Raw genomic sequence first — 20,708 nt, 5'->3', positions numbered from 1 at the left:
ATAAATAGTGTATTGACTACTAAACCAAATCAACTGTCACAAAATTTTCAATGTTTTCAACTTTTAAAAAAATGCATTGTATTTCGTCGAATCTCAATATCTAAGGTCAATAACAACATACCCAGCGTAATTCAACAACTTTTCTTATATTTATTTTGTTGAAGATTTTTGCCTCTTCAGTAGTGTATACCTACAGAAAAAGCAACTGGATACAAGAATCACAGAAGAATAAATCTATGGGACAAATCAACAATTTTAACAAAATTCCTATTGATATGGATACATACTGCAAACAAAACTGCATTTTTTAGCATCTCACTATTTCTCAGAAAGTTCTCAGCTGTAATATTTCTTGTTCTGAATGCACGTCAAAACTGGCTTCGAATAGGGTAGAAAGCTCCTCCGTGTACTGGATCAAGGATTCCGTTTTCTCATGAAGACAGACTGTACTCGATGTTATTATGCTGTCCTTCCTTTTCGTCAACAAATGGAAGACTCGCGGGATCTCTCTCCTCCAGCAGAAGACTTGTGGGTGTATTTGGTGGATAGTGGCTCAGGATTAAGTCGATCTCGTCTCCACTGATCTCAGTCCGATTCAGAAGAACCTAGGATAAACATGCACAGGAATCAATGATCTCTGCATCTGGTTATACTAAATAATTTGGACCTAAGTAACTTCTAATCTATGCACAATTGGTGGAGCCTTTTCTAAAAAGAAGCATTACAAACATCAAGTTTATTCAACAGAGTTGCTGCAAATTTAAGGATAGAAAAGTTTGAAAAACAAGTCTATAAGATAACTGATTCAACGTGTCGAGAACTACCTTCACTGTTTTGAGTAGGGCAGTATCATGCTGCCTCAGCAGAGTAACTGTCTTCCCATACATGTCACATATAAGCTCTTCTGTCTTCTTAGCAACATCATCATCCAAATTAAAGTTGATCGGTGGCTCAATTAAGTCATAATCATCATATAGTGATCCTCCGAAGTCAAGGCGTGGACCCACAAACTTCACTCTCTTTACCCACGGGGGAGGTTCTCCGTGTATGGCCATTGGGTTTTTCATATTCCATCTGTTCAAGGACAAAAGTCATGGCTCTGGCAGATACGGCAACGCCAACTAAATCATAACTAATAAATACGTACATTGTGATTATCTTACGAGCAAGCCAGGATGCATCAGCAAGGTAGTTTACAGATGCTCTTGAAGTATCACGTCCATAAATGACCTCTTCAGCAGCTCTCCCTCCAAGAAATACCTTGTTCAAAGATGTACATAATGCAATCATCAGCTTTGCATGTAGGAAGAAAAAGTGCAAGCAAAAATTAGCATAAGACTTTAAAAATTAGCACCTGAAGACGATGAAGCAACCGTGGTAGCCGCTCAAACATGTATGACTCATCATCAAGACGGTGAAACACAACTTGAGACAAGGTCTGCATGCCACTTTTAAATTTTCAGCAATCATGGGAAACAATTTACATGTTCAGATGAATTCTCCAGTAAAAACGTATGCAAGACACAATCAATACATGTTCGATTTGGAATGGAGGGAGTAAAAAAGAGTGAGGTGCAAAATATGATGTTGAAAGATGAAGCAACTAGAGAACAAACAAACCTGGCCACGCGGATTGATAGATATTCTGTCACAACGCTCAACTTCTGCATTCTCATATTGCCTCAAAAGATGAGAAGTCAATGCAGTCCCCACCTCAGTAATTGCTCGACGACACTGCCCCTGATGACCCAACTCAATCCCAACTCGTCTAGGTCCAACTGTAAGTCGGTCAACTGCATCATCCATATCTGAATGAAGAATTGAGTTATGCCCTCTCCTGACTGCTACTAGAGCAGCCTCCTGGAGAAGCTGAGCCAGCTTTGCACCCGACCATCCTGAAGTGGAAGACCACCATTTAGCAGATCAGGAGCAGGATTTAAAATGAGATCACTATAATGCAAGAAAATATGGATGAACTATAGCATTAACCCTATCTTCCACTGGCATCAGGGAAATGAAATCTTTTAGAGTCATGGGAGGAAAAGACTAGTGGCCTGAAGATGATCTTGTATGAACAGAAAGGAAGTAAAGTTGAATACCAGGTAAATTTTGGGCATAACTAGACAAATCAACAGTATCTGATAATTTAACTTTCCGTGCATGTACTTTCAAAATTTCCAATCTTCCTTTTGCATTGGGAGGCCGAATTCTTATCTGAAAGAGAGAAATGTAACAAGCATGAAATGTGGTGTTCCAGAAAGAAGTGAGGAATAAAGATCACATAGCTACTATAAGTAATTCAACACTTCTTAAACTGACTCATTATCTCAACTAAACTATATTAACTTATGATGTTATATTAAGTTCAGGGCACTCTTTATTTTTGAAAAGGTAAGGTATTTTTTTTTTTGATAAAGTTAACATTTTATAGACAAGATACACCAATAGTGTATTCTAGTAGTAGTTACATCTGGGATTTACAGTAAAAGGTAAGGTATTTTGTTCAGGGTACTTATTCTCTATAGAATCTACCAAAAGCTATCGGCGTCTCAACATAATTAACAAGTCGACTGAAACAAAAAAATGATTCCTACCTTCCAAGTCAAACAATGTTTTGCCCATAAACAGCACCTATTAGGATTCAAAAGCCCAAACACAGTGGCCCCATCCAAGGACTTTGTAAAGGAACTTTGCAGTACACTAGGCATCGCATAAAATAACATACTGTATTACAGTTTGTTGTGGAATCCTTACACTTTTTTGGGGGGTTGATTAGTTTTTATCATAATATTCAGCATATAGAAACATCTTTATGGAAAGAATCAGTAAGTCAAGAGAGTTCTATAAACATGGAAAATGTTGTCTACCTCCTCCCAACCAACGCGCACATACCGACAGAACATGAATAGAGTGATTTAAGTCATGAGGAGCTGAGTTGATAAAGAATTCAATTCAATAGGAGAACAAACCTTGCGATCAAATCTACCAGGACGAAGAAGGGCAGGATCTAATAAATCCCTTCGATTTGTAGCCCCTAGGAATATAACACCTTTCCCAGTATCAAATCCATCTAGCTCGATCAACAACTGGTTTAAAGTAGTTTCCCTTTCTTGAGTTGCCGCATTATAGAGGTGATCAGTTGATTCACTAAATATTCCTTGACGCCTGTTTATTAAGAATAATAATTTTGAGAAACTATAACCACTGCACATGTCTACAGGTCATTTATGAATGGCAAAGTTATTTCTTTGCGATTAAAAAGAATATCTAGACAGCAACACACTGAAGACATTAGCGTTGTCCACAACATGACATTAGTACCTTCAGGTTCAAAAACCCAATTTCAATAGTTCTACCACTAAAGGGGTTACTACATGAAAAATGCCCAGATGCTTCAGCTCCAGATTTCCCTTTGTGCTATGCTAAACCAGTAAAAAAATACACGTTCACCATTATTTATTTAGACAAATATCCATACCTGGTTGCGAGTGCATCAATTTCGTCAATGAAGATAACTGATGGTTTATTCACCTGTGACAAGAATGAGGGCATTCTTCAAAACATAAAAAGGGAAGTCACATGGTTCATTGACTACGTATTATGCTCACCTTGGCTCTCTTGAACAAATCTCTAATACGAGCAGAACCAACACCGACTAGAACTTCCACAAATTCAGAACCCGCCATTTGGTAAAAAGGAACACCAGCTTCACCTGCTATTGCCTTGGCAACCAGGGTCTGAGAAAAGCATCATATATATTTAGTGAAGAGCCTCTACTTTCTTTTTTTTTGGAAATCCCATCTAAGGTCTGAAATGGACAGCATACCTTGCCACATCCAGGAGGTCCCTCCAGAAGAACTCCATGTGGGGGCTTGATCCCCATTTTATCAAATAGTTCAGGATTCTTCAGGTATCTTACCAACTAGTTGGCAAAAAATGGCAGGAATTAGAACCATTTAGATTGTGGCTGAGGGACAAGCTTTCCCACATTATAATGGAAAAGAATATTACTCTCCCTAAGTTTATGTGACACACTTTCCTTCTTTGGCAAATGTTTAATGACACTATCAACATTTTACCCATATTGGACCACTTATTTGGCAAAAAGTTTACAAAGATGTGCTCTTCTATATAAAAATTCATTTATTAAGGGTAGTTTTGGAATATAGCACACTCTTCTCATATTTCTCAAAACTCTGTGCCCAGACAAACTACATCACATAAATTGGGATGGAAGGAATACACAATAAGGAAGTATTATATGTGGTGTAAGGCATTGTTACCTCTTGAAGTTCTTCTACTGCTTCCTCAATCCCAGCTACATCATTAAATGTGACTCCAGTTGAACCCTAAACAGAAACTTCTTACTTAGACAAAATATTGGTCATAATCTACAAATGAAAAGTTGTGAATGTTTGTGACCAGAGTGTGAGAAACTAGAAACTCACATCAACACGTGCTTGTGGCTTAGACTGAGAGAATTCTATGCCTTGCCATATATCCTGAATGAAGCACATAACATTTTAAATTTGCAAGAAGCAAGTGTTTCTAAACTGCAAATTCTAGGATAGGGAGTATTACTCACCCACTTTCTAAAGTTCTTAGGTCTTCGTGAAAGAGTGAATCGAACAAGAAGAACCATAGTCACAAAAACAAGCATGATTGGTTTCAGCATCTCAATACTGGCAGAGACACCACCAAATGTGTACAATTCATACAACTTGGAGAAAATTCCTCCATCAGTAAAGGCATCAGCAACCTTATCCCATACTCTTTCTAAGATACCAAAGATGAGACCAAAGAACAGCTTAAGAAATGGTTTGGCCACAGGCCACATGACATACACAGTGACGACAAAGACAAAGCTAGTCACAGCAAACACTGCTGAAGCCAGGAAAGCACCCACAATCACCGCAGCAGCAGTCATTACAGTGGTCAGCATTCCAAGTTCTACCATTACTCTGCTTGATATCTTCGATGCAGCTGGATTAGGATACTCAGGTAATTTTCCCACCCAAGACTGCAATAGGATCACTCTGTAAGAGGCAAAAGAAAAAAGAAAGAAAGGTTTTCCAACATACTTGAAAAGTCAGTTTCCACACGGTAAACCACATTCTTATCCCACCAAACTTAGGTTCTACAATCTTGCCAATTGCATAACTAGAGAAAGCACCTATTCCTTCAAGGCTTAAGCAACTATAAGGTCAATCTTAAGCTAAAAAGAAGAGATACAACAACCTTATGCTAAGGGATTTGAGAACCTTTTCAGATACTTTAATTACTCTTTTCCCTTGTGCTACAGTCACCATACAGACTGCCACCAGTATAACTTGACATTGATTTGTCTACACTTAAGGAAATATATGATCTCAAAGAAATGGCAGATTTGATTACTGAAATTGTGCTCTTCTTTCCAAGCAACATATAATTAGATTGAAAGACTATTCTGTATATCACTTTTTAGACTGTCAGTTGACATTTAGATGCTGCTATCACTTCTGCGCAATAATTGTCACCCCAACTATATACTTACTGCAAAAGAAAGGAAAAGGAAAAGAAAAAAACTCGTCCCAATGTACTGCACATAAATGAATCAACAGTCTACATTAAACTCATTTATTGCTCAAGTTTTTCAAACTAAAGTCGTGATTTCCATTTTCAAATTTCACCATCTTCCGCTAACCCTAAAAGCTTTCTACTGCATTATGCGGACTCTGCCACATGGTTCCAGAGCAACTAATTATGTAATGAATTTATTATACCCACAAAGGGTAACAGTTAAAGATAAATATAACCATCAGATAACAGCATTAACGTCAGTGCCTAGTAACAAATATTAGCAGCCGATATGCTTTTGTCTGCAGGTACATCTATATTTGAGTTTTAAATACACATATACTCCAACTATATTGTTACTTTCTCATGGCAGATTCTACTTGTCTGCTTACATGTCTTTTTGTCGAATTCAAATATTACTTTATGTGTTTCTTAGAACTGTGCACCAGAAGGCTTTTTCTTTTTAATTAGTAACTAGCACAACAAGGCACGCAAGCTTGAGTATTTTTTTTTGAAAACAGTCAACAATAAAAGATTCCAAGCCGCTAGGCCAAAACAGATAATCTAAATTTAGTTAACATTTTACCCGAAGAGAGTAAAGGCAAATTCCATAAAACCTTCACAGGAATTTCCTGTCAAGAGATAGTAACCACAATGAATCAAGACATAATGAGAAACAGTAATTAAGTTTTCATCTGGAACTTGCAATCAGTGCATTCGGTTGATGACAGATAACTATATGTTGTTGAAAAGAAGAATGTCTATCAAATAAGAAAACAAAGAAGCTCCCCACATCATCACGAGAACTATACTTCAGTACAAGTGGTTGTTAACTAATAAATTAATTCAGGCTGATAAATCATAGCAAACCACCGTCTGCTTAAGCTATACATTTAAGTTCTGATAAATCATTAGTTTTTTTCTTGTTTATCTTTTTTTTTTTATTTCTATTTCTACATGTTGTTCTTTTAGCCTCGGCTATCTTATTATCTTATTGTTGTTTCTGCTTGTTGCTACTGCCTCTTTTTTAACGTTCTTTGAGCTGGGGGTCTATCGGAAATAGCTTGTCTACCTTCTCAAGGTAGGGGCAAGGTCTCCCTACACTCTACCCTCCCCCAGACCCCACTTGTGGTATTACACTAGGTGTGTTGTCGTTGTCAAAAAAATTTCCCCCACGCGATAATGAAGCTAATGTCACTATGCATCATTAAACAAAGCACCAAAATGAATGAAATACCATCATTTGCTTCTCGACTTCATATCGTGGCCCCGTGTACTCCTCTAGTAAAGCCTGAGCTTGACTTTGATCCAGCTTCATTGCCCTAGAGAATGATCACATAAACATAAAAATCTATAATATAAAGTGAAAGAAATCAACCAGTCTATGATACTAACCATTTAGTTCTCTGCAAGCTCTTCTCTCCAGGCATCTCCTTCAACTCAACAATAAAATCTCTAGACCCCAATCCCAAAGAAGCTCCAGAATCCTCTTTAAAAGTCAACAACTTTATCTTATCAAATTTCATATACTTCTGAAAATCCACCAAGCTCATCTTAGGCAAATCCTCAACATTTTTTTCAAATTCCTCTTCTTCAGACAAATTAGCACCAAAAATTTGCTCAGGAACATATAACTTCCCCTTATACTCCCTCAAAATATCCTTCAAAAACACATCCCCGGACTTCATTAAACTACCCTCATCACTTCCATTCTTCACCATTCCTTTAATATTCAACCTTTTAAGTATCTCCAAAACACCACCATTCAATAAACCCTTCTTACCCAAATCCTCTTTTTCCTTTAGGGTGTAAAGTTTATTCCCAATTAGATATTTGGGTTCCACTTGGCTTGGGTTTTCTTTCAAAACCCTAGTCACAAAATCTTCATTATTGCTTCCCCCATCTTCAGAGGACTTCGAATTAGACCTCCATTTTCCAAGAATTGCATATGGGGAATGATAAAAATGTGATCTTTTTCTGAAATTTCTATGAAAAATGGAATTTGTGTAACTTTTCTGAAATGGGAATTTGATTATGAATGAACTTTGAAGCTGAATGTTTGGCTTTGGATGAAGAATGGACCTTGCTGATATACAATTGTTACCTGTTGAAAAAGACATGTTTACTGAACTGAGACTCATTGAACTGAGATTTTGGATATGTGGAGAAGCATTTTACTGAGCTAAAATTGGAGTTCTTTTAGCTCTGCAATTTGTTTGTTCTCAGAGTGTATGAAGAAGAGCTTCGCAAGGGAGAAGACGGAGTTTATCCGAATCCGAATTGTAAAACGGGTGACCCGACGAACCGTATCTGCATTTAGTGTTTAGTGCCTGTTTTCATTTAAGGAAAAATTACGCGGTTAAGCAAATTTATAGTACTTAATTACTCATCATAGCTATAGTTTGCTATAATTATCATTTGCGATAAATATTATACATTAATTACGTGGGCTGACTTCGAGTTTGTATATTAGCCACGTTTGTATATGTATAATTCGCAGCTAACAATTCTTTGTTTGATTTGTATTTGTATACGATTGTTTATATTTGTATATGACGATGATTTCCTTTGGTTTTTCAGTTTTGTCATCTTATACATTCAATCTTTTTGTGTAACTTTTTAAAGTTTGTATAAACATGTAGTTTTTGGATTTTGTATAATATAATTTATATAATGTAATTTGTATAATATATTTTGTATAAATGTTTAAAGTTCATATGTTTATGCTTGTATCAATTCGTTATTTCGAGTTTTATTATATTTGTATAATTTCAGACTTTATATTACTCAATTATACGAAAATACGTGAATTATACAAACGTACATGCGAATTATTCAAACGAGGTGTGAATTATACAAATTATTGTCCTCTCTCTCCTCCCTCTCCCAATCTCGCTCGCCTCTCTCCTCCCTCTCCCAATCTCGTTCGCCTCTCTCCTCCCTTTCCCAATCTCTCTTGCCAGAATATACAAATACATATGTATAATATACAATTATCTAACCGATATACATATACAATTCATCTATCTCTGTCCTCTCTCGCTCGCCTCTCTCCTCCCTCTCCCAATCTCGCTCGCCACTCTCCTCCCTATAACATGTAACTACAAATTGTAATTAACAAACTATAGTTATGGAGCATAATTAGATTATTTTTGAGTGGCTACATGTGAAAATTTCTCTTTATTTAATTTGTCCGCCAGTTGTGTGATGTAAATTAAAGGATGTTAATTTGTGGGCTATGACAAAAGATGTTAGGATTTCTATAGTCCAAGACTTGAAGTCCGAATCCTTGTTAATATATGAATAGGAATATTTTTGGGCTTTGTCCAAATCCTTGTTAATATAGGAATACGAATAGAAATAGGAATACAAATATAATTGTACGCCTATATATATTGCAGTTTGTACCCTAGAAAAACACAAGTAGAACTAAAACTTGTTTTTCGTTTCAAAGATATGGCAGGCGGGTGGGCAGATTTATCCATGGATCTCCTTGCTATGATTGCAAATCGTATTGAATTACCTAAAGATTTCATATTTTTTACTTGTGTTTGTACCTCTTGGAAAATTGCTACTACCCTTGACCATAAATTTGATATATTTTTTACCCAAACTCCTTTACTTATGTTGGCTGACAAACATGATGATTATCGAGAATTTTACTCTCTTATCAAGCAGAAAGTTACTCCCCTGTTCCTCCCGGAAGCTAGACAACGACATTGTTGTCCATCGGAGGGATGGCTCTGCACCATGGATGATAGTACCGGAGAGATGAACTTGTTGCATCATTTGTCCCGTACCCAAATTCAACTTCCTTCACGAGATAACTTAATGGCTTCTAATGGCCTCGGAGACGAAGTGCTCTGGGACTTCATGGAGAAAGCTATCTTTTCTGCAAGTCCTTCCGTTACCTCAGATTATGTACTCGTGGTTAACTATCACGCAGATATTAATCGTTTGGCTTTTTGGAGACCTGGAGATCTCAATTGGACAAATATTAAGATGAACAATTTGGGTGCTGTCATGGGTATCAATTATTATAGAGGTAAATTCTATTATGTTACAGCTCGTGGTGAATTTTGGGTTTTCGAAGTTCAACCAAACGCAGTAGAGCAACACTTGCTTTATTGGTCCCAACATGATATATTTCTTCAGCATTCAGCTCAATATTACCTGGTCGAGCTATCAGATAAATTATTATTTATTACCCGATTTGCTCATTATCCAGAGCTTCATAGATATAAGACCTATAAATTTAAAATCTTTGAAGTAGATGCAATCAAGGGCGAATTAAAGGAGGAAGATGAGATTAAAACCTTGGGAGATTCAGCTATTTTTTTAGGCTTTAATACAGGAACATGTTCAATTGACTCTTCTAAATTTCCTGGAATCAAGCCTAATTATATATATTTTACTGACGATTGGTATGATAAATTTAGCTATTTTGATGGTGCTGGTAGAGATATGGGGGCTTACAATTTTGAAGACGGAGAAGTTGAATCTATATATCCTGGATCGTCACTTAGTCATATTTCTCCGCCTACTTGGATTATACCATCACAAATAATGTGATTGCTAGTTTGTTTAATTTCATTTTTTTTACTATATTATATTTATTAGCATTTTCATATTTAGTTTGCAAATTTTAACTCTTTTTGTTTGATTGCGAATTTTAAAATTTTATCGTTATTATTAAAATAGTTAGTATTCGCCTCCGTCATATATTAGTGATGAACTAGAGAGTGAAGCCCGTGCACACCACAGGCCCAACATGTCATGGACGGTAATAGAAAGAGTAAATTTGGTGCAAAATTTTCCTATTTATTGGTATAGTACAGGTTCAATGTGCGCAGAAACACGTAACGGTGCCCTTCCAACAACCAATCCAAAACTTTAGTTACTGCATTATATTCCAGCAGAACTCTTAATTCAATAGCTCAAAATTGATGTTATTAACTTGCTTTTCTTAGAAACTTGGCATTTGATTTACCCTACATAGAACTTGAAGTAAGGGATAATTAATCGCGTGATTAATTATAGGATAAGTTTATTTCATGTCTGATTGGGATAAAATCGTGGAAGAAAATTATCCCAAAATTGTATTGTGGATAGTTAATCCTAAAATAATTAATTTCGAGAGAACTAGTTCCCAATTACCAAACAAAGTCTTTAATGTATTAGTGATGAGAACTCATTTCTAACAGCTAAACGTAGAGTTCAAATGAGCCGGTTGGATTGAAATTAAGCCATTAAGTTCTTTGAACAAAAAGTATTTAAAAAATATCGAATAATGGTCACACATAAGGGTGTCAAATGAGCGGGTTGAGTTGAAACTAAATAAGTTAAAATGAGTTGGGTTAATAAATGAGTTGTGTTATAATCAACCCAAAAGTTATTTGAGTTGAAATAGATTGGGCTAAAATTGGGATGGGTCATGACTCACCCAATTTAAATCCAATTCTTTTTAAATGCTCCACCTACCCCTATCCCACCCTTTACTACGATTTACCCATACCATCCATAAGGCTCGAGCTTTGAGGTTCGACTAACAACCTTAATCCCTGCCTATTGCGAGCTCGACCCGACTCGGGACATGAATTCGAGAATTAACCCATACCTGAGATCTAACCTAACCTAAGATCCGATATCGACCTCCAATTCCACCCTATCTCAGGACTTGAGCCCCTACCTTTGGTCTCAACCCAAGACTTGACCCTTACTCTCAACTCGAGATAGAACCCTAACTCATGAATCGAAACTCGAGACTTGAGCCTCGACCATCGGTCTCAACTTGGGATTTGAGAACCAACTTGAACCTTAACCAAGACTCAAGCCCAAACTCTCAATCTGAATATCATCCCCGACCGTAACTCAAGACTCGACCCTCGACCTCGAGTTACGACCCAAGACCTAGCCCCAACCCCTACCCTACCCTAAACTAGGTTAGCGTTTGGCCATAAATTTCCAAATTTTTTTGGCAAATATTATTTGGGTGAAAATTTGAGTGAAATTTCACCATGTGTTTGGCCATAATATTTGGGAAATATATTTCACCTTTTTAAGAAATATGATTTATACCCAGAAGTTTTAAAAACTATCAAACTAACCATATGTTTGTATGACATAACAAGATAGAAACGTAGACGTAACAAGATACATGACTTCCGCAACAAGTCAATTGGATCTTCATTGCAACAAATAACAAGTAGTGTACATGACACTAGAGCAATGTGGTAGTTCGGAGTGACTGCAACAAGCATCATTCCATACGCCATGAAGTAGACGAAGCATGACTTTATTACCCTAGTATGATCAATAATCATTTTCATCAACAACCATATCATCACTGAATATTCAATTACTGTTTTGGTGTTCACGTAAAAAATTATGTAATACAATGCAATAAATACTATAGAGGGTATTTTTGTAAAAGATAAAACTTTAGTGTAGAATTTGAATTTTTAAAAGCTCTCAAATAATGAGATTTGGCCCAAATACTAGTTTTTTCTAGTATTTAGGAATTTGGTTATTTGCCAAATAATGACAAATTGTATGGACAAACACTATTTGCCAATTTTTCCCCCAAATTTTACTTGGAAAATCTATGGCCAAACGGGTTCCTAGGACTAGGCCTTGACCTTGACTCGAGACATAGTGACTAATGACTATTTTTCGAAAATCAATCCAACATTTTTTACCATATGGGCCGTAAAATATGTTCCAAACTCTAGACCTTTGGATAATTAGAGTTCTAGTCAAATATAAATATCCTCATACTCAAAAACCATAAACAGAGTGTCCTTTTTTTTTTTTTTTATAATGGCGAATTGGGCAGAACATCCCAATGATCTGATTGCTAAGATTGCAAATCATGTTAAAGTAATTGACGATTTCATTGGTTTTCGTGCTGTTGTACACCTCTTGTCGAATTGCCACTACCAAGGACAATTTCGATGTGTTTGTGCCTCAAGTTCGGTTGTTAATGTTGGATGATCATGACAAAGATGATAATTATCGAGAATTTTACTCTCTTACCAAGAAGAAAATTTCACGCATATTTCTCCCAGAAGCTAGAGGACGATTATGTTTTTCGTCACAGGGATGGCTCTGTACAATAGAAAAGAAAACAGTAGAGATTAACTTGTTGCATTCTTTCACCCGTGCCCAAATTCAACTTCCTCCCGGAAAGGTCCAGTGACGAAAAACATACTCGTCCTCTAGGAGGACGAGTATGCTTTTCGCCACTGGACTAAAATTCACGGAGTTTGGGTGTTTGAAGGTGCAGCGTCTCAACTTATTATTGAGCTGGACCGTGATATGTGGCCTTACGTGTCAACTTATTCTTATCTAGTCGAGCTATCTGGTGCACTATTACTTGTTACCCGATATGGTGAAAGCTTTGTATTTAAATTCTTTGAATTAGATTTAATCAAAGGAGATTAAAACCTTGGGAAATTCAGCAATTTTTTTGGGAAGGAATTCACTGAATTCCATTGACACCTCTGAGTTTACAGGAGTCAAGCCTAATCATATATATGATAATTTCTGCGATGTGCACAAAAGGTTGTGTACTTTGAAAAGAGAGACTTACGATCTTGAAAATGGAAAACTTGAATCCGTTTATCCTGGATTATCTCTAAGTCATACCAGTCCGTCAATTTGGATTTCACCATCATTCTGATAACTGTCTCTTTCTAGCTTGATGTATGAATGTCATCATATTTGATCAATTTTAATTGTGGTTTCGCTAGAGGATTGAGGCTTATGATATTCAATTCACAATTAGTCCCTCTGTTTTATTCGTAGTTTAACTTTAATAGAGAGATAGAACTTTTGAAATTTGTGGTCTTAACTTTATTCGTAGCCTTGATCTTATTCGTGAATTGTTTGTATTCTTAATTATATGCTATTAGTGATGAGGACTCGTTTCTAACAGCAGCTAGGACGTAGGATTCCTTGAGGAAATAAGTTCTTTGGCGAAAAGTATTATAAAAAATATCGAAGAATACTCCTAGATAAGGGTGTCAAATAAGCGGGTTTAGTTGAAATTAAGCAAGTTAAGATGACTTGAGTTAATAAATGAGTTGTGCTAAAAACACCCCAAAAGTTATTTGAGTTAAGATGGATTGGACTGGTTCATGACCCGCCCAATTTCACCCACTTTTTTTGAATGCTCCATCATCCCCCTAGCCCACCCTTTACTATGGTTCACCCATCCCATACCATCCATAAGACTCAAACTTTCAGATTTGACCCACAACCTTGACCCCTGAATATTTTAACCTCGACCCAACTTGAACGACACAAATTCGAGACTTAACCTAGACTCGAGATCCGACCTTAACCTGTTCCCGACCTCGACTCTAACTCGAGACTTGATCCCCTACCTTTCGTCTCAATCCGAGACCAGACCCTGACTCATGACCTGAGCCTCGACCCTCTATCTCAGCTAGGGAACCAACCCGAACCTAACCCGGGACTCAAGCCCCGACTCTCAAGTCTCAATCTCAATACGAGACCCAACCATGTCATTCGATCCAAGCCTCTAATATTTGTAATTCTTTTAAATGTAATATAACAATTTTTAAAAATATATTATTTAATACTACTTTCATCCCGAATTAATAATATTTCAAATGTAATATAACAATTGGTTTTCGTGTTGTTTGTACCTCTTGGCGAATGGGTGCTACCAAGGACAATTTCGATGTGTTTACGCCTCAAATTCCGTTGCTAATATTGTCTGACAATGATGACGATTATCGAGAATTATACTCTCTGAAAAGAGTTTCGCGCATATTTCTCCCGGAAGCTAGTGGACGATTATGTTTTCCGTCACAGGGATGGCTCTGTACGGTAGTAAATAATACCGGAGATATCAACTTGTTGCATCCTTTTACCCAGTGGCGGATCCAGGATTTTCATTAAGGGAGTTCGAAAAAAAAGAGCAGTGCTTAAGATTTGAAGTTTGAACCACTCAATCACTAAGCCAACCTCTAATCTTATATTCAGGAGGTTCAAAATCAATATATAAACATAAAAATTCTTAAAAATACCTTAAATATACAACGTAATTTTTTGCCCGGGGGGTTCAGTTGAACCCCCTCGGCAGACTCTAGGTCCGCCCCTGCTTTTACCCATGCCCGGCAAAAGTCTTATCAACTTGGATTGCACCATCATTCTGATAACGGTCTCTTTCTAGCTTGATGTATGAATGTCATCGTATTTGATCAATTTTAATTGTGGTTATTCTAGACGATTGAGGCTTATGATATTCAATTCACAATTAGTCCCTTTGAAAAGTATCAATGAGCATAACTGAAGAGTCAATCAGATCTTTTATATATTTTTATATCTTTTAAATATTTAAGTAATTAATTATCGTGATTTATAATATTTTATACAATTATTTAGTATGGTAAAAGAAATTTAAAAGAAACACGCATCCTTCAATAGTAAAATATGGGTCCCCCTTTTTTTTACAGGTTGACCTCCTGCCTGTATAGTCTTTTTTTGTCCAGAAGGAAAAAGGAACACGTGTCGACCCCAAGGTCCTCTCTATTCCCGCTTATTATATTATATACTAGTGATGAAGAGGTCGTGCTAATAATTAATTTAAAAGTTAATTTTTAATTGACATTAAATAAATAGTTTTAAATTTTAAATTTGAATAAATTATATATATTTATATGGTAGTAAATGTTCATGCTAACTCTAAAATGAATACATCACTATTAATATAGCTTAAAGTTTAAAGAAAAATCCTTAAATGACCAAAATAACCCTTAAACTCAATTTTAATCACAAAAAGCATACATGTCCACGGTGTGGTGGTTGATTCATCAACTAATTTTTTGTATGTTTTTTCAAAAATATTTTAGTTGCTAATTTGTTATAATTTATAAAAATCATTAACGTCATTTTCGAATAACTTATAGTATTGTTAACTTTCAATAATATATATTGTTCCATCTATTCAAATTCATGTGTCACCAATAGAATTTCAAGAGTCAACAAAAATTTTTCTAAAAAAAATATATTTTAATTATGATTTATAGTACTTTTAAATATAACGTATAGTGTGTTTGTAGGCTCTTATTAGATTGAAAAAATATTTTAAATTAGTAATTATTGTAATTAATAGTGTATATTACGTAATTTTCAAATTTGTAATAATTTTTTAAAAATATTAAGTCTAATAATTTATAGTATCTTAAATGTAATCTTTGAATACACATAAATTAAAAAAAGAAATAAGACAAATAAATTATAAATTGAATAATTGACATTTTCAAATATTAATTTACCACAAAATGAAAGTGAAGGAAGAAGTTGTGAGGCAAAAATAAAGAGAAATTATTTGAAAAGGTGTCAAATAGACAGGAAAACGGGCCCACATGCATTGAATAGTTGGCAGCCATTGAGTGGGTCACTAATACACGTGGCAGCGTTTGCATTTCACGCTTTTGGCTCCAAAAATCGCGTGTTTATTTATTTAAAGGTAGGATAGTTAAAGTGCCTATTTGTGCATTATGAAAGTTGGAGGTCAAAGTTAAAATTTGAAGCCAAGTTTAGGGGCCAATATATGTATTATGCCTTTATTCTTTGTAATCTTAGTTAATGGATGATGTTTGAATACTAAAGTTTTTAATCAATTCTAAATTTGCTTTTCCTGATTACTAAATCAACAATTTTATGGTTATTTGCTCTTCTGTTCTTATTTTGTGTTTCATCCAATTTTATAACAATAAAGAATATAGTGCCTATATAAACATAAACAACTCAAATACATATGTATTTTAGTTGTATCAATTTGATTTTCTTAATGTCATTTTACTTGTTCATCTTCTATTATATTGTCTCACATTAAAATATAGAAATATTATTACTGAACACCATATTATACACGACTTTACTTTGCATTTCTGCAAGAGACTGTTTTCCACTTCGATCTTCTTGTTCTGATCGCGAAACACATTAAATTGATCGAAGATTTCATTGCTTTTGGTTATGTTTGTACCTCGTGGCGAGCTGCTTCTCCAAAGGAAAATTTTGAGGGGCTTTGTAAAGTTCCGTTGCTAATGTTGGCTGATAAAGATGATGATTATCGAGAATTTTACTCTCTTTTCAAGAATAAAGTTTCATGCGTATTTCTCCCAGAATCTAGAGGACGAGAATGTTTTCTGTCAGAGGGATGGTTATTTACCATGTCATATTATGGAGAGTTTAACTTGTTGCATCCTTTCACTCGTGCCTAAATTCAACTTCCTTCAGAAAAAATCATTATAATTGGCTTTACAGGGGTTCGATGAAGTACGTAAAGGAGAAATGCATCATTGCATAGCCAAAGCTTGGCCATTACATGAAAATTCCTCCAAGAATAATGTTTATGGCTCAGGTAAGCTACTCGCTAGAATGGATAACGTAGATGATTCTGTCTCCGCCCCTGTTAATGCTTACCATCATACATGTATAAGTACTTACAATAGTAGAAAATGGACAATGCAGGTAGTGGGTACTCTAATAGCAGGGTTTGTTTATTTGCGAACAGCGTGGTGGTTAATGGAAACGATTCCAGACATATGCAACAAGACATTGTCCAACATGGTGTGGACGGGCACCAGATAACTACGCTAGGTGAAACTGAACTAACAATCTCCAGCTTGTAAAACATATATTACCGAACCAAAACTTAAAAGTTTGGTATTTGGTATATCTACTTTTAACTACCAATTACTAAAAACCCTAAATTTAAGAATTATTAGTGATAAATACTGATACAGTAAAATAATAAATCACATTATTAGTGATGGTATAACCCAAGCTGGTGGACAGATTAAACTTGTTGATTGTCCAGAATAAAAAGATTCAATTTCTTCATCTTCCAAATTATAAGCACCCATATCTCTTCCGACTCCTCCTCCTTCTACATCTCGGTCATATTCAAACCCATCATCGGTAAAATATATGTGATTAGGCTTGATTCCGTTAAATTTACTAGAGTCAATGCAAGTTGCCCAATTGCGACCCAAGAAGATTGATGAATCTCCCAAGGTTTTCATCTCCTTCTTCAATTTACCTCTGATTACGTCTAGTTCAGAGACTTCAAATTTGAAGGTGTAAAAAATACTGTTTCCATCGTCATCAAATGTAATGCTGCCAAATCGGGAGACAAGTAATAGTGCACCAGATAACTCAACAAAGTAATACTGAACATCAGGCAAGTTACCCTGAATGTAGTGCATCTCAGCTAGAATTCGTATTTGTACCATTGGTTGATCAGTAGTGTTACGCCTTGCAACTCGATAAGCCCTAACTTCTCCAAAGTAACTCATGGAATAAAATTGGCCCTCGTGATAAATTAAAGCCGCAATCCCAGAGTAATTAACAACATCAATATGAGTCCAATCGAGGTCTCCAGGTCTCCAAAACGCCAAACAAGAGCTAGGCGAGCAATAATGCACCATGAGTACATAATCTGACGTAAGAGAAGGATTGGCAGACAAGACAGCTCTCTCTATGCATCTCCAACAATGTCCGTCTAAAGCAGCGAGATCATGAAAAGTCAATAAGGCTTTTCGAGAGGGAAGTTGTATTTTTTCGCGAGAGAAAGGGTGCAACAAATTCATCTCTCCCGTATCATTTACCACAGTGCAGAGCCATCCCTCGGATGGTAGACACTCTGACCCTCTAGCTTCTGGGAGGAATATGCGCGAAACTTTCTTCTTGGTAAGAGAATAAAATTCTCGATAATCTTCATCTTTGGCACCCAGCATTAGCAACGGAACTTGGGGCAAAAGCACATCAAAATCCTCCTTTATAGTGGAAATTCGCCACGAGGTGCAAACAGCACGAAAAGCAATGAAATCTTCAATCACTTTAACACGATTTGCAATGTTAACAATAAGACCGTTGGGGAGTTCTGCCCAACCTGCCATGGTGAAAGAAAATATTTTTTTCCACAATTAAAAATAGCTAGCAAGGCCCCTATTTATAATAGCACATAACCTAATTTACCAGGACTAAAAAATCTATTCCTACCTTATTTAGGTTAAAAATCCTATTTAGACATGAATTATATAAATATCAAATCCTTAATATATTTGGGATTAAATATCATATGTCTGGCAAGATTACAATGAGAATAAATAGTAAAAATAATAATTCATCAAACTGAAAACAAACAAGTAACTCTTATAATCCGAGGATAGAAACTGAAAATCACTTCATCAATGATGGCATAACCCAAGGTGGCGGACAAATTAAACGTTGTGCCCGTCGTCCAGGACCAGGATAGAAAGATTCAATTTTTCCATCTTCAAAATTATAGGCACTCATATCTAAATAGCTAGAATAATTTAACCACTTATCGGCAAAATATATGTGATTAGGCTTGACTCCGCTATATTTAGAAGAGTCAATGCAACTTGCCCAATTATTACCCAAAAACATTGAAAAATTTCCCAAGGTTTTCATCTCCTCCTTCAATTCACCTCTGGTTATGTCTACTTCATATAGTTTAAATTTGGTGGTGTGATTAGTACCGTCACAAGTACTTATGGCAAACTGGATGACAAGTAGTAGTGCACCTGATAACTCAACTAGGTAATACTCAACTACACGCGGATTTAATGTATTTTCGTCAGTCTCAACAACCAAGAGTGTCTTCACAATTGGTTGTTCAGTAGTATTAGGCCCTGCAAATTCCAAAGCTTGTACTTTGCCACTGCGACTCATGGAATAAAATTCGCCCTTGTGATAAACTAGAGCGGAAACCCCAGCAGTGAAATTAGCAACATCAATATGAGTCCAATTGAGGTCTCCAGGTCGACAAAATGCCAAACAAATGTCAGGTCCATAAAAATGCACCATGAGTACATAATCTGACGTAAGAGAAGGATTGGCAGACAAGACAGCTAAGTTTATGCATCCCCAATGATTTGTTTCGTAACCAGTGCCATCATGGAAATTCAATAAGGCATTTTGGGACGGAAGGTGTATTTTTTTGCGAGAGAAAGGGTGCAACAAATTCATCTCTCCCGTATTATTTACCACGGTGCAGAGCCATCCCTCCTTAATTGATACAACCTTTGACCCTCTAACTTCCGGGAGAAATATGCGCGAAACCTTCTTCTTGGAAAGAGAATAAAATTCTTGATAACGGTCATCGTGCTCGTCAGCCAGCATAAGGAATGGAACTTGGGGAGAAAGTAGATCGAAATTGTCTTTTGTAGCGGCAATTCGCCAAGAGGTACAAACTGCACCAAAAGCAATAAAATCTTCAATCACTTTAACACGATTTGCAATGTGAGCAATAAGATCGTTGGGAAGTTTTGCCCAGTCAGCCATAGTTTTTAAAGAAGACAGAAGGAAACTCAAATAATTCTCCACAATATTTCCAGGGGTTCTTTCTATTTCTCACAATTGAAAATACCTCACAACACCCTATTTATAATAATGCAAAGCCTAATATTGAGTTTTAAATTAAAAGGTGGGAATGGAAGATTGAAGAGTTGCGACTTTTATGAAGAGTTGTGACTTTTCTAAAGAGTTGCAACTTTTCTAAAAGAATGTGACTATTTTGAAGGGTTGCGACTTTTCTAAAAGGTTGTGATTTTTCTAAAAAGTTGCGACTTTTCTGAAAGACTGACTATTTTGAAGGGTTGCGATGTTTCTAAAATATTGTGACTTTTCCGAAGGGTTGTGACTTTTTCGAATGGTTATCACTTTTCCAATTCCCCTGTTAAGCGAATCAGGCCTACACAAAACACACATATAATTAAATTTTGTATGAATTATTATAATGTTACCACTCATGGCAAATTCTGGGTTTTCGAAGTTCCAGGGCCTACCACTCCCAAACCAATCGATGTAGAGCAACGCTTGCTTTATTGGTCCAAAGATATATATTTCTTCAGCATTCAGTTCAGTATTACCTAGTCGAGCTATCTGATAAGCTATTATTTATTACCCGACTTGCCCGTTCTCCAGAGCATCATAGTTATAAGACCAATAAATTTAATGTCCTTGAAGTAGATGTTTAAAACCTTGGGAGATTCAGCCATTTTTTTGGGCTTTAATTTAATACTGGAGCATGTTCAATTGATTCTTCTAAATTTCCTGGAATCAAGCCTAATTATATTTTTGAAGAT

At 36.0% G+C, this 20,708-nt stretch overlaps 4 protein-coding genes across 4 annotated transcripts; 1 reads left to right on the top strand and 3 right to left on the bottom strand.

Moving 5' to 3' along the window:
• Positions 1-134: 134 nt before the first annotated feature.
• LOC125827029 (probable inactive ATP-dependent zinc metalloprotease FTSHI 1, chloroplastic) lies at positions 135-7,766 on the bottom strand. The gene is made up of 15 exons (XM_049506384.1): positions 6,952-7,766; positions 6,794-6,878; positions 4,586-5,020; positions 4,449-4,502; positions 4,284-4,349; positions 3,827-3,922; positions 3,609-3,737; positions 3,479-3,531; positions 2,970-3,165; positions 2,100-2,214; positions 1,621-1,895; positions 1,355-1,438; positions 1,148-1,260; positions 825-1,074; positions 135-605 (listed from the first exon to the last, which is right to left on the bottom strand). Exons 1-15 carry the CDS (start codon positions 7,695-7,697, stop codon positions 432-434), a joined length of 2,871 nt encoding a protein of 956 aa, XP_049362341.1. The 5' UTR covers positions 7,698-7,766; the 3' UTR covers positions 135-431.
• A 1,246-nt stretch (positions 7,767-9,012) lies between these two features.
• LOC125826769 (putative F-box protein At5g55150) lies at positions 9,013-10,128 on the top strand. Its single transcript, XM_049506104.1, has one exon. The coding sequence runs from the start codon at positions 9,013-9,015 to the stop codon at positions 10,126-10,128; it is 1,116 nt and encodes a 371-aa protein (XP_049362061.1).
• Positions 10,129-17,351: 7,223 nt separating this feature from the next.
• LOC125826767 (F-box/kelch-repeat protein At1g57790-like) lies at positions 17,352-18,494 on the bottom strand. Its single transcript, XM_049506103.1, has one exon. The coding sequence runs from the start codon at positions 18,492-18,494 to the stop codon at positions 17,352-17,354; it is 1,143 nt and encodes a 380-aa protein (XP_049362060.1).
• Positions 18,495-18,777: 283 nt separating this feature from the next.
• On the bottom strand, positions 18,778-19,905 carry LOC125826766 (F-box protein At2g26160-like). The gene has a single exon (XM_049506102.1). The coding sequence runs from the start codon at positions 19,903-19,905 to the stop codon at positions 18,778-18,780; it is 1,128 nt and encodes a 375-aa protein (XP_049362059.1).
• Positions 19,906-20,708: the final 803 nt, after the last annotated feature.

This window comes from Solanum verrucosum, unplaced genomic scaffold (assembly GCF_900185275.1).
Source record: "Solanum verrucosum unplaced genomic scaffold, falcon-dt-bn FXZP01000060.1, whole genome shotgun sequence".
In the NCBI taxonomy this organism is placed as follows: Eukaryota; Viridiplantae; Streptophyta; class Magnoliopsida; order Solanales; family Solanaceae; genus Solanum; species Solanum verrucosum.
Note: the sequence above shows the minus strand (reverse complement) of the source record. Positions and strands in the feature narration are given on the sequence as shown.